The following is a 12776-nucleotide window of genomic DNA, read 5'->3' as shown; positions in this document are numbered from 1 at the left end:
TATCGATAGAATCCCACATGGTGCACAGTGAGGGCATTTACAAATATCATTGAGATTGAAATGTTTTATTTCACTTGGAAATGTAAACTCGAGTACTTACTACGTGCAGGTATTTCTTCCAAGTTGTTTGATTCGTCCCTGAAAACAATAGGATAAAGACATCACCAGTATGTCTGTTTGGATTTTTTGAGAGGGTGGGATGAATGGGGTTGTACGTGATGAATGAACATACACATCACATTCACCTTATGAGAGACCCTCTCACAGAAATCACAATCACGACACAGGTATCCAATTACTGATCTACTGATTGGTCAGCTACGTGCCATTCCTACACCAATGCCCATGTAAGTAGTCTGTCCCAAATGCTCAGTCACTTATTTAACTCAAAGTGAAACTTTTTTTTTTTCTTCAGTCACTACATTTCCAGGGAGACCATTCATGCATTAACTACTTTCTGAATGAAAGACCCCTCCCTACCTTACAACTGACAGCTTAGCACTCCTTATTTAAGGCTATGTCCCCTGGTGCTTTCACCGATCATTTGATGAAAACAGTCTGCACTTATTTTGTCTAAATGTGTACACAAACATACCTTTGGTGTCTTTGTAGATATATTGTAGGTCAGATTTGGTTTAAGTGACAAGATTTATTTCTGAATGGCCTACCCTTTTTCGACTCTCAAATCTGCTATAGGCTGTGGGGCACTCATCTCTACCATTAAGTTTTGTGACCATGAGACGCCATCCAACATCACCTCCATCCACAAGAAGGGTGTAAAAACAGACCCTACCCACTATAATAGCCCAGTGAGTTTGCTTCCAATGACAAGCAAAGTCATGAAATGCATCTGTACTTTTGATGTCAACTCTTTCCTGTTTCCAAACATCCTTATCTCTAACCAACAGTTTGGATTCCATCTCATTCACTCAACTCTGGGCATGCTTCTGCCCCTCTCTCAACAATGGTTAGAGGACCTCAATCTCAAACAAGAGGACAGGATTGAATCATTGGACATATCTTAGGGATTTAACTCAATCTGGCATCCTGCATTGCTTATTACGTCATCTACCTGTGGCATGGAAGGCTTCATTCACACATGGATTTCTGACTTGTATTACTCACGCATTTGCTCTCATATTGGTGGTTGGAGTCTCTGATGGTGGTGTTTTGTGCACAGTCTTGTTTATGCGAATAAAAAAATGCCTTCCATACTCTGGAATACACCTCTCTTCGTTTTTGCAGACACCTCCACATTGTGTCGTACAGTACCCCCATCCAAGTGCTAGGCAGACTGCATATGCATCACTCACTGTTGATCTTTAATTGATTAGATGCTGGTCTGATAAATGGAACACGTCCTTCAACCCTGGAAAATCTCACCGTCTCACCCAAGAGTTCCGGAAGGATCATCAAACAGACCCACCAATATATTTCACAGTCAGCCGCTGGAAGAAGTTCAGTCTCTTGAACCTTGAGACATCACCGACCAAATCAGAAACGGAACTCCAAACAGTTCTGAACTCCCCTTCCACAGATCTACTGATGTCCTTGTTCTCTGCTGTTGTAGTGCATGTGTGCTTCCCTCTCTCTGCCCCTCTTGTCTCATGCTCCATTCATTGTATGTTTTATGTGGCTGTGCATGTTTTCATGTTCAATGTGTTAGCTCTTACACAAACCTCGATTCTGTATGCAAAAAAACCAACAAAAAAACACCAAACTGCCCTCCAATCTTCTCCATGATGCATGTTTTCTTCCAGGAACTCACTATCTATCTATAATTCCAGTAATCTCTGTCTGTACGTCTGTACGTCTGTACGTTTGTTTGTCTGTGACCGCTGTTTCTCGACAACCACGGGTCCGATATACTTTTAACTTGCCAGGTATATTGCTGGGGACCCGAGGATGTGCCTTTTCAAGGTTTCATATTAATCGGACAATTACTTACCGAGCTATGTCCAAAAAACGATTCAACCAATCAGAGAGCAGCGAACGATCGCGTGTGCCGAACGTGGCGGGCACACTCTGCCTCGGATGGCACATTTGAGAGCGTATTCATTTATTTCACGTTTGCAAACTATGTTGGCGTTAAACTATGTTTTACAACTAATAAAAACGAATTTGCGATTCATTCGCTTTCCTGCGCGTTTGTGTACGCGATGGCGATTTCTTTACCAAACTCCGGAAGCCGTTCGCTTTGGACCAAACCATTGCATGTAAATAGAGGGGGGGGATTGTCACCACTCGCAAGCCGTTCGCTTTGGACCAAACCATTTCATGTAAATAGAGGGGGGGGATATAATTTTAGATATAGATATAGTACGGGCATGCCCTAGTTGACTAAATTCCCAAAGACACACGTTCCACTGACCTCTAATCTCTTGTTCCTATTTTTTCCTATTTATGGAATTTTGTTCCATTTCATCCTTCATCTCTCTGTGAGATTTTCTACCTCATATCTCCAAACACACCAAACCCTCTACCATGCAGGTCAATGTATTTATATTTCCCTCTTTTCCTGTATTTTATTTTCCTCACTTGTGTCCCACTGTGGCCTCACTGCCCTCACATCACAATCAGGATGTTGACTTTTTACCCTCTGTCCACTCACTTTTCCAATAAGCAGAGATCTTACACATAAACATCCATTAAAACGGACAAAATAACACTTTCTCAGATTCGAACCACAGGTAAAGAGCTGATACGGGAATGTATAAATTACCAACATGAACAATAGCACAAACTGGTCAACACAAACGATGTATAAATTACCAACATGAACAATAGCACAAACTGGTTAACACAAACAATGTATAAATTACCAACACGAACAATAGCACAAACTGGTTAACACAAACAATGTATAAATTACTGACATGAACAATAGCACAAACTGGTTATCACAAGCAATGTATAAATTATGAAACAAAAACAATGCATACATTACTAACACGAACAATAGCACAAACTGGTTAACACAAACAATGTATACATTATTAAACACAAACAATGCATAAATTACTAACACGAACAATAGCACAAACTGGTTAACACAAACAATGTATAAATTATTAAACACAAACAATGCATAAATAACTAACACGAACAATAGCACAAACTGGTTAACACAAACAATGTATACATTATTAAACATAAACAATGTATAAATTACCCACACAAACAATAGCACAAACTGGTTAACACAAACAATGTATAAATTACCAACACAAACAATGTATAAATGACTCGCATGAACAATAGCACAAACTGGTTAACACAAACAATGTATACATTATTAAACACAAACAATGTATAAATGACTCACATGAACAATAGCACAAACTGGTTAACACAAACAATGTATAAACTACAAACACAAACAATGTATAAATTGCTAACAGAAACGATGTATAAATTACTTTCACAAACAATGTATAAATTATGAACATGAACAATAGCACAAACTGTACTAACACAAACAATGTGTAAATTACAAACACAAACAATGTATAAATTACTAAAACAAACAATGTATAAATTACTAACACAAACAATGTATAAATTATGAACACAAACAATAGCACAAACTGGTTAACACAAAAATGTATAAATTATTAAACACAAACAATGTATAAATTACCAACACAAACAATAGCACAAACTGATAAACACAAACAATGTATAAATTACTTTCACAAACAATGTATAAATTATGAACATGAACAATAGCACAAACTGTACTAACACAAACAATGTGTAAATTACAAACACAAACAATGTATAAATTACTAATACAAACAATGTATAAATTACTAACACAAACAATGTATAAATTATGAACACAAACAATAGTACAAACTGATAAACACAAACAATGTATAAATGACTAACATAAATAATAGCACAAACTGGTTAACACAAACAATGTATAAATTACTAACACAAACGAAAGCACAAACAAGATAACACAATGTAGAAATGACTAACACAAACAATGCATACATGACTAACACAAACAATAGCACAAACTGGTTAACACAAACAATGTATAAATGACTAACATGAATAATAGAACAAGCTGGTTAACACAAACAAGGTATAAATTACTAACACAAACAAAAGCACAAACAAGTTAACACAATGTATAAATGACTAACACAAACAATGCATAAATGACTAACACAAACAATAGCACAAACTGGTTAACACAAACAATGTATAAATGACTAACATGAATAATAGCACAAACTGGTTAACACAAACAATGTATAAATTACTAACATGAACAATAGCACAAACTGGTTAACACAAACAATGTATAAATTACTAACATGAACAATAGCACAAACTGGTTAACACAAACAAGGTATAAATTACTAACATGAACAACAGCATAAACTGATCAACACAAACAATGTATAAATTACTAACATGAACAATAGCATAAACTGATTAACACAAACAATGTATAAATTACTAACATGAACAATAGCATAAACTGATTAACACAAACAATGTATAAATTACTAACATGAACAATAGCACAAACTGGTTAACACAAACAATATATAAATTACTAACATGAACAATAGCACAAACTGGTTAACACAAACAAGGTATAAATTACTTACATGAACAATAGCATAAACTGATTAACACAAACAATGTATAAATTACTAACATGAACAATAGCACAAACTGGTTAACACAAACAATATATAATTTACTAACATGAACAACAGCATAAACTGGTTAACACAAACAATGTATAAATTACTAACATGAACAATAGTACAAACTGGTTAACACAAACAAGGTATAAATTACTAACATGAACAACAGCATAAACTGGTTAACACAAACAATGTATAAAGTACTAACATTAACAACAACATAAACTGGTTAACACAAACAAGGTATAAATTACTAACATGAACAGCATAAACTGGTTAACACAAACAAGGTATAAATTACTAACATGAACAACAGCATAAACTGGTTAACATAAACAAGGTATAAATTACTAACATGAACAGCATAAACTGGTTAACACAAACAAGGTATAAATTACTAACATGAACAACAGCATAAACTGGTTAACACAAACAAGGTATAAATTACTAACATGAACAACAACATAAACTGGTTAACACAAACAATGTATAAATTACTAACATGAACAACAGCATAAACTGGTTAACACAAACAATGTATAAATTACTAACGCAAACAATGGCACAAACTGGTTAACACAAACAATGTATAAATTACTAACGCAAACAATGGCACAAACTGGTTAACACAAACAATGTATAAACAGAGCTTTAGTTGTTTTGTAAAGTTTTAACTTTAACTAGTTGTTAGTAATGCTCTTTCACTACATTATCCACACATTCACTTACTCTGTTTGCACAACAACAAAATCGGTTTCAATGTTGTTTCGTAACAGGTGTCTTGTGCTGGAATTTCCATTCTTTGAACTTCTGGAAGGAACTCCAACCTATCCAAAGGGTAAATGGGACAATGTATGAGGTTAGAAATAAAGCATAAATTTCCTTTCATTGTACAGAAAAATATATATTGTCCAACAGAGATTTCTGAAACCAGGTAGGGTGTCATTTGAAAACATATTTTAAAGTAATTACAGGCATAAAGATGAAAAAGGAAGAAGTTTGCCCCCAGTTAACAGCACACCATAGGGCGAGCATGTTGGCTTCAGATCTGTGTAAACTCCGAGAGTGAGTTTTAAGCGTTAGACAAATTACAGATTCCCGACCAGACGATAAACTATTGGGTTGGTACTTCCGAGACAAGACGTTACATTAGGCAAGACGTTACATTAGGCAAGACGTTACATTAGGCAAGGCGTTACATTAGGCAAGGCGTTACATTAGGCAAGGCGTTACATTAGGCAAGACGTTACATTAGGCAAGACGTTACATTAGGCAAGGCGTTACATTAGGCAAGACGTTACATTAGGCAAGGCGTTACATTATGCAAGACGTTACATTAGGCAAGACGTTACATCAGGCAAGACGTTACATCAGGCAAGACGTTACATTAGGCAAGACGTTACATTAGGCAAGACGTTACATTAGGCAAGACGTTAGATCAGGCGAGATGTTACATCAGGCAAGACGTTACATTAGGCAAGACGTTACATTAGGCAAGACGTTACATTAGGCAAGACGTTACATTAGGCATGGCGTTACATTAGGCAAGACGTTACATCACGCAAGACGTTACATCACGCAAGACGTTACATCAGGCAAGACGTTACATCAGGCAAGATGTTACATCGGGCAAGATGTTACATCGGGCAAGATGTTACATCGGGCAAGATGTTACATTAGGCAAGACGTTACATTAGGCAAGACGTTACATCACACAAGACGTTGCATTAGACAAGTCGTTACATCAGACAAGACGTTACATCAGGCAAGATGTTACATCAGGCAAGACGTTACATTAGACAAGACGTTACATTAGACAAGACGTTACATCAGGAAGAGGGCAAAGCGACCTTGCCTGGCACCTTGAACAAATTACAACTTCCTGTCCTAAGCTCAGTTGAATGCCAGGCCTGGACAGCCAGTTTGTGAAAGACTTGGGCCAAGCTTCCTGCAGCCAACCCCACAAGAACATGGGAATAATTTCGGGCATTACAGAGGAAGAAGAAATAAGTATAAGAGGCAATGAACATAGGGAGATGATTCCATGGTCGAGATAATAAGATAATCAATTAGGTGTTTCATCCCCTCCTCCATCTCCTGCTTTCCTGTTCATTTACTCCCTTGATGTTTGTCCCACTGTCAACTCTACTTTGCTCCTGTAAGTAAACAAGACAGAAAGCCGACCAAGTCCTCTCTCAGCGGGACGTGGATCTGCTGTCCCCCTGTCATGTGACCAGATCCTCAGCTCTGATTGGTGGACGTTTGTGAGGGACAAACATACATACATACACCGGATAAACAGACAAACACCGTTCCAGACATTAATGGTCTACAGGCAATGCCATTAAATATGGCTGCGGAACCATGTGACCAATGACGTCATCAATTGTTTTTCTCGACCAATATTTATCCCAAGATCACGCTCAGGAAATTTCATACTGATCGGATGAAGCATTCCACTTGTCGATTTATGACGTCATAATAAGGGCAGCTATGACATCATCATTGGCATATGTTATTCCCCATGGGGAGTACTTTACAATGAGCATCTTTCAACTTTTTCCATGGAGCCCGGTTGAAGAAGTTTGTGAGGGACGGATGTGCTACACCTCATATAGATATATACTGTATATACATTTTGTCCACCAATGGTCATTGAACCAAAACAGTCGAAGCCCCATTAATGGCAGGTTTGTGTTGGGGATGGTAGGCCGTGAGCAAGTTTGCCAATCTTGGAACCTGTATCTCCTCTCTCCGACACCAACTCACAAAGCACTCATGGTGGTGCTCACATACTGCTGGTCAGCCTTGGAGAATCCAGACCCTTTTGTGTGGTTTACCTTGTAAGTTCTTCACCCCTATACTGGCAGGCCTGATTCTCATGGCAAGACCCCAGCAGTTTCATAATGCAATCCCCAAGCTACAATAAGACTGGATACTGGGAAAAAATAATAATTCATATCTGCGTGTTGTTGTTCTTGTTGTTTCGAATGCAGCCAATGGCGGCTGGTTACATCATTTTTCTGGAAGTGCGTTTGTGCCGCTGATGCGGCGCCCCAACTACCAGTGAGCTGGTACTCAATTTGCCGACCGCGTTGAGGATCACAGGCTGAGTCAACCCCCTGGAATTAATTCAACGATGGACTGGGATTACGAACTCAGGATCCAAGGATCCCAAGCCCAGCACCCTAACCGCTAAGCCCACACCAGGATTTATCAGCTTATGAAAAAATGTCATACACTCCAATGAGTGAGGACTCAAAACTATAATTGGAAGGGAAATTAGCTACCTTGTGTGAGATGTGAGCAAAATTAGCTACCTTGTGAGATGTGAGCAAAATTAGCGACCTTGTGTGAGATGTGGGCAAAATTAGCTACCATGTGAGATGTGAGCAAAATTAGCTGCCTTGTGTGAGATGTGGGCAAAATTAGCTACCTTGTGAGATGTGAGCAAAATTAGCTGCCTTGTGTGAGATGTGGGCAAAATTAGCTACCTTGTGAGATGTGAGCAAAATTAGCTACCTTGTGTGAGATGTGGGCAAAATTAGCTACCTTGTGTAAGATGTGAGCAAAATTAGCTACCTTGTGTAAGATGTGAGCAAAATTAGCTACCTTGTGTGAGATGTGAGCAAAATTAGCTACATTGTGAGATGTGAGCAAAATTAGCTGCCTTGTGAGATGTGAGCAAAATTAGCTACATTGTGAGATGTGGGCAAAATTATCTACCTTGTGTAAGATGTGAGCAAAATTAGCTACCTTGTGAGATTTGAGCAAAATTAGCTACCTTGTGAGATGTGAGCAAAATTAGCTACCTTGTGAGATTTGAGCAAAATTAGCTACCTTGTGAGATGTGAGCAAAATTAACTACCTTGTGTGAGATGTGAGCAAAATTAGCGAACTTGTGTGAGATGTGAGCAAAATTAGCTACCTTGTGAGATGTGAGCAAAATTAGCTACGTTGTGAGATGTGAGCAAAATTAACTACCTTGTGTGAGATGTGAGCAAAATTAGCTACCTTGTGAGATGTGAGCAAAATTAACTACCTTGTGTGAGATGTGAGCAAAATTAGCTACCTTGTGAGATGTGAGCAAAATTAGCTACCTTGTGTGAGATGTGAGCAAAATTAGCTACATTGTGAGATGTGAGCAAAATTAGCTGCCTTGTGTGAGATGTGAGCACAATTGCTACCTTGAGTGAGATATGAGCAATATGAAATACCTTGTGCGAGATGTGAGCAAAATTTGCTACCTTGTGTGAGATGTGAGCAATATTAACTACCTTGTGTGAGATGTGAGCAACTTTAGCCACCTTGTTTGAGATGTGAGCAAAATTAGCTACCTTGTGTGAGATGAACAAAATTAGCTACCTTGTGTGAGGTGTGAGCAAAATATAGCTACATTGTGTGAGATGTGAGCAAAATTAGCTACCTTGTGTGAGATGTAAGCAAAATTAGCTACGTTGTGTGAGATGTGAACAAAATTAGCTACCTTGTGTGAGGTGTGAGCAAAATATAGCTACATTGTGTGAGATGTGAGCAAAATTAGCTACCTTGTGTGAGATGTAAGCAAAATTAGCTACGTTGTGTGAGATGTGAGCAAAATTAGCTAACTTGTGTGAGATGTGAGCAAAATGAGCTACCTTGTGTGAGATGTGAGCAAAATTAGCTACCTTGTGTGAGATGAACAAAATTAGCTACCTTGTGTGAGGTGTGAGCAAAATATAGCTACATTGTGTGAGATGTGAGCAAAATTAGCTACCTTGTGTGAGATGTGAGCAAAAGTATCAACCTTGTGAGATGTGAGCAAAATTAGCTACCTTTTGAGATGTGAGCAAAATTCGCTACCTTGTGAGATGTGAGCAAAATTAGCTACCTTTTGCGAGATGTGAGAAAAATTCCCTACCTTCTGTGAGATGTGGGCAAAATTAGCTACCTGGTGTGAGATGTGGGCAAAATTAGCTACCTTGTGTAAGATGAGCAAAATTAGCTACCTTGTTTGAGATGTGAGCAAAATTGGCTACCTTTTGTGAGATGAGCAACATTTGCTACCTTGTGTGAGACGTGAGCAAAATTAGCCACCTTGTGAGATGTGAGCAAAATTAGCTACCTTGTGAGATGTGAGCAAAATTAGCTGCCTTGTGTGAGATGTGAGCAAAATTAGCTGTCTTGTGTGAGATGCGAGTAAAATTAGCTGCCTTGTGAGATGTGAGCAAAATTAGCTGCCTTCTGTGAGATATGAGCAAAATTAGCTGCATTGTCTGAGATGTGAGCAAAATTAGCTATCTTGTGTGAGATGTGAGTAAAATTAGCTGCCTTGTGTGAGATGTGAGCAAAATTAGCTACGTTGTGAGATGTGAGCAAAAGTAGCTGCCTTCTGTGAGATGTGAACAAAATTAGCTACCTTGTGTGAGATGTGAACAAAATTAGCTACCTTGTGTGAGATGTGAACAAAATTAGCTACTTTGTGTGAGATGTGAACAAAATTAGCTGCCTTGTTTGAGATGTGAGCAAAATTAGCTACCTTGTGTGAGATGTGAGCAAAATTAGCTACCTTGTGTGAGATGTGAGCAAAATTAGCTACCTTGTGTGAGATGTGAGCAAAATAAGCTACCTTGTGTGAGATGTGAGCAAAATTAGCTACCTTGTGTGAGATGTGAACAAAATTAGCTACCTTGTGTGAGATGTGAACAAAATTAGCTACCTTGTGTGAGATGTGAGCAAAATTAGCTATCTTGTGTGAGATGTGAGTAAAATTAGCTGCCTTGTGTGAGATGTGAGCAAAATTAGCTGCCTTGTGTGAGATGTGAGCAAAATTACCTATCTTGTGTGAGATGTGAGTAAAATTAGCTGCCTTGTGTGAGATGTGAGCAAAATTAGCTGCCTTGTGTGAGATGTGAGCAAAATTACCTATCTTGTGTGAGATGTGAGTAAAGTTAGCTGCCTTGTGTGAGATGTGAGCAAAATTAGATACCTTGTGAGATGTGAGCAAAATTAGCGGCCTTCTGTGAGATATGAGCAAAATTAGCTGCATTGTCTGAGATGTGAGCAAAATTAGCTATCTTGTGTGAGATGTGAGTAAAATTAGCTGCCTTGTGTGAGATGTGAGCAAAATTAGCTACCTTGTCTGAGATGTGAGCAAAATTAGCTATCTTGTGTGAGATGTGAGTAAAATTAGCTGCCTTGTGTGAGATGTGAGCAAAGTTAGCTACCTTGTGTGAGATGTGAACAAAATTAGCTGCATTGTGTGAGATGTGAGCAAAATTAGCTGCCTTGTGTGAGATGTGATCAAAATTAGCTACCTTGTGTGAGATGTGAACAAAATTAGCTACCTTGTGAAATTTGAGCAAAATTAACTACATTGTGTGAGATGTGAGCAAAATTAGCTACCTTGTGTGAGATGTGAGAAAAGTTAGCTACCTTGTGTGAGATGTGAGCAAAATTAGCTACCTTGTGTGAGATGTGAGCAATATTAACTACCTTGTGTGAGATGTGAGCAAAATTAGCTGCCTTCTGTGAGATGTGAGCAAAACTAGCTACCTGGTGTGAGATATGAGCAAAATTAGCTACATTGTGAGATGTGAGCAAAATTAGCTGCCTTGTGTGAGATGTGAGCACAATTAGCTACCTTGTGAGATGTGAGCAATATTAAATACCTTGTGCGACATGTGAGCAAAATTTGCTACCTTGTGTGAGATGTGAGCAATATTAACTACCTTGTGTGAGATGTGAGCAACTTTAGCCACCTTGTTTGAGATGTGAGCAAAATTAGCTGCCTTGTGTGAGATGTGAGCAAAATTAGCTACCTTGTGTGAGATGAGGAAAATTAGCTACCTTGTGTGAGGTGTGAGCAAAATATAGCTACTTTGTGTGAGATGTGAGCAAAATTAGCTACCTTGTGTGAGATGTGAGCAAAATTAGCTACCTTGTGTGAGATGTGAACAAAATTAGCGAACTTGTGTGAGATGTGAGCAAAATTAGCTACCTTGTGAGATGTGAGCAAAATTAGTTACCTTGTGAGATGTGAGCAAAACTAGCAACCTTGTGAGATGTGTGCAAAATTAGCTACCTTTTGAGATGAGCAAAATTAGCTACCTTGTGAGATGTGAGCAAAATTAGCTACCTTGTGAGATGTGAGCAAAATTAGCTACCTTGTGTGAGATGTGAGTAAAATTACCTACATTGTGAGACGTGAGCAAAATTACCTACCTTGTGAGATGTGAGCAATATTAGCTACCTTGTGAAATGTGAACAAAATTAGCTGCCTTGTGTGAGATGTGAGCAAAATTAGCTACCTTGTGAGATGTGAGCAAAATTAGCTACCTTGTGAGATGTGAGTAATATTAGCTACCTTGTGAAATGTGAACAAAATTAGCTGCCTTTTGTGAGATGTGAGCAAAATTAGCTACCTTGTTAGATGTGAGCAAAATTCGCTACCTTGTGTGAGATGTGAGTAAAATTACCTACATTGTGAGACGTGAGCAAAATTACCTACCTTGTGAGATGTGAGCAATATTAGCTACCTTGTGAAATGTGAACAAAATTAGCTACCTTGTTAGATGTGAGCAAAATTAGCTACCTTGTGTGAGATGTGAGTAAAATTACCTACATTGTGAGACGTGAGCAAAATTACCTACCTTGTGAGATGTGAGCAATATTACCTACCTTGTGAAATGTGAACAAAATTAGCTGCCTTGTGTGAGATGTGAGCAAAATTAGCTACCTTGTGAGATGTGAGCAAAATTAGCTACCTTGTGTGAGATGTGAGCAATATTAGCTACCTTGTGAAATGTGAACAAAATTATCTGCCTTGTGTGAGGTGTGAGCAAAATTAGCTACCTTGTGAGATGTGAGCAAAATTAGCTACCTTGTGAGATGTGAGCAATATTAGCTACCTTGTGAAATGTGAACAAAATTAGCTGCCTTGTGTGAGATGTGAGCAAAATTAGCTACCTTGTGAGAGGTGAGCAAAATTAGCTGCCTTGTGTGAGATGTGAGCAACATCTTTGATGAGTGAGGACTCCAAACTATAATGATGAGGCTTGACCCAAGTCTTCACGAACCGGCTGGCCAAGCCTGACGTTCGAGGGCTCATTCACACGATTCATG

At 38.4% G+C, this 12776-nt stretch overlaps 1 protein-coding gene across 4 annotated transcripts in view; it reads right to left on the bottom strand.

Moving 5' to 3' along the window:
• Positions 1-12776, bottom strand: part of LOC137417681 (NACHT, LRR and PYD domains-containing protein 12-like) — a 229634-nt gene that overhangs the window by 187483 nt on the left and 29375 nt on the right. For all 4 annotated transcript variants that reach the window (XM_078770500.1, XM_068103593.2, XM_068103584.2 and 1 more), the window contains exons 8-9: positions 5403-5500; positions 101-138 (exon numbers count right to left, since the gene is read on the bottom strand). In XM_078770500.1, the coding sequence (XP_078626626.1) occupies positions 101-138; positions 5403-5500 (136 nt within the window). The remainder of the gene's footprint in view (positions 1-100; positions 139-5402; positions 5501-12776) is intronic.

This window comes from Myxine glutinosa, chromosome 1 (assembly GCF_964187855.1).
Source record: "Myxine glutinosa chromosome 1, kmMyxGlut1.1, whole genome shotgun sequence".
Lineage (NCBI taxonomy): Eukaryota > Metazoa > Chordata > Myxini > Myxiniformes > Myxinidae > Myxine > Myxine glutinosa.
The sequence above is the reverse complement of the archived record's forward strand: the minus strand, read 5'-3'. Positions and strand labels throughout refer to the sequence as shown.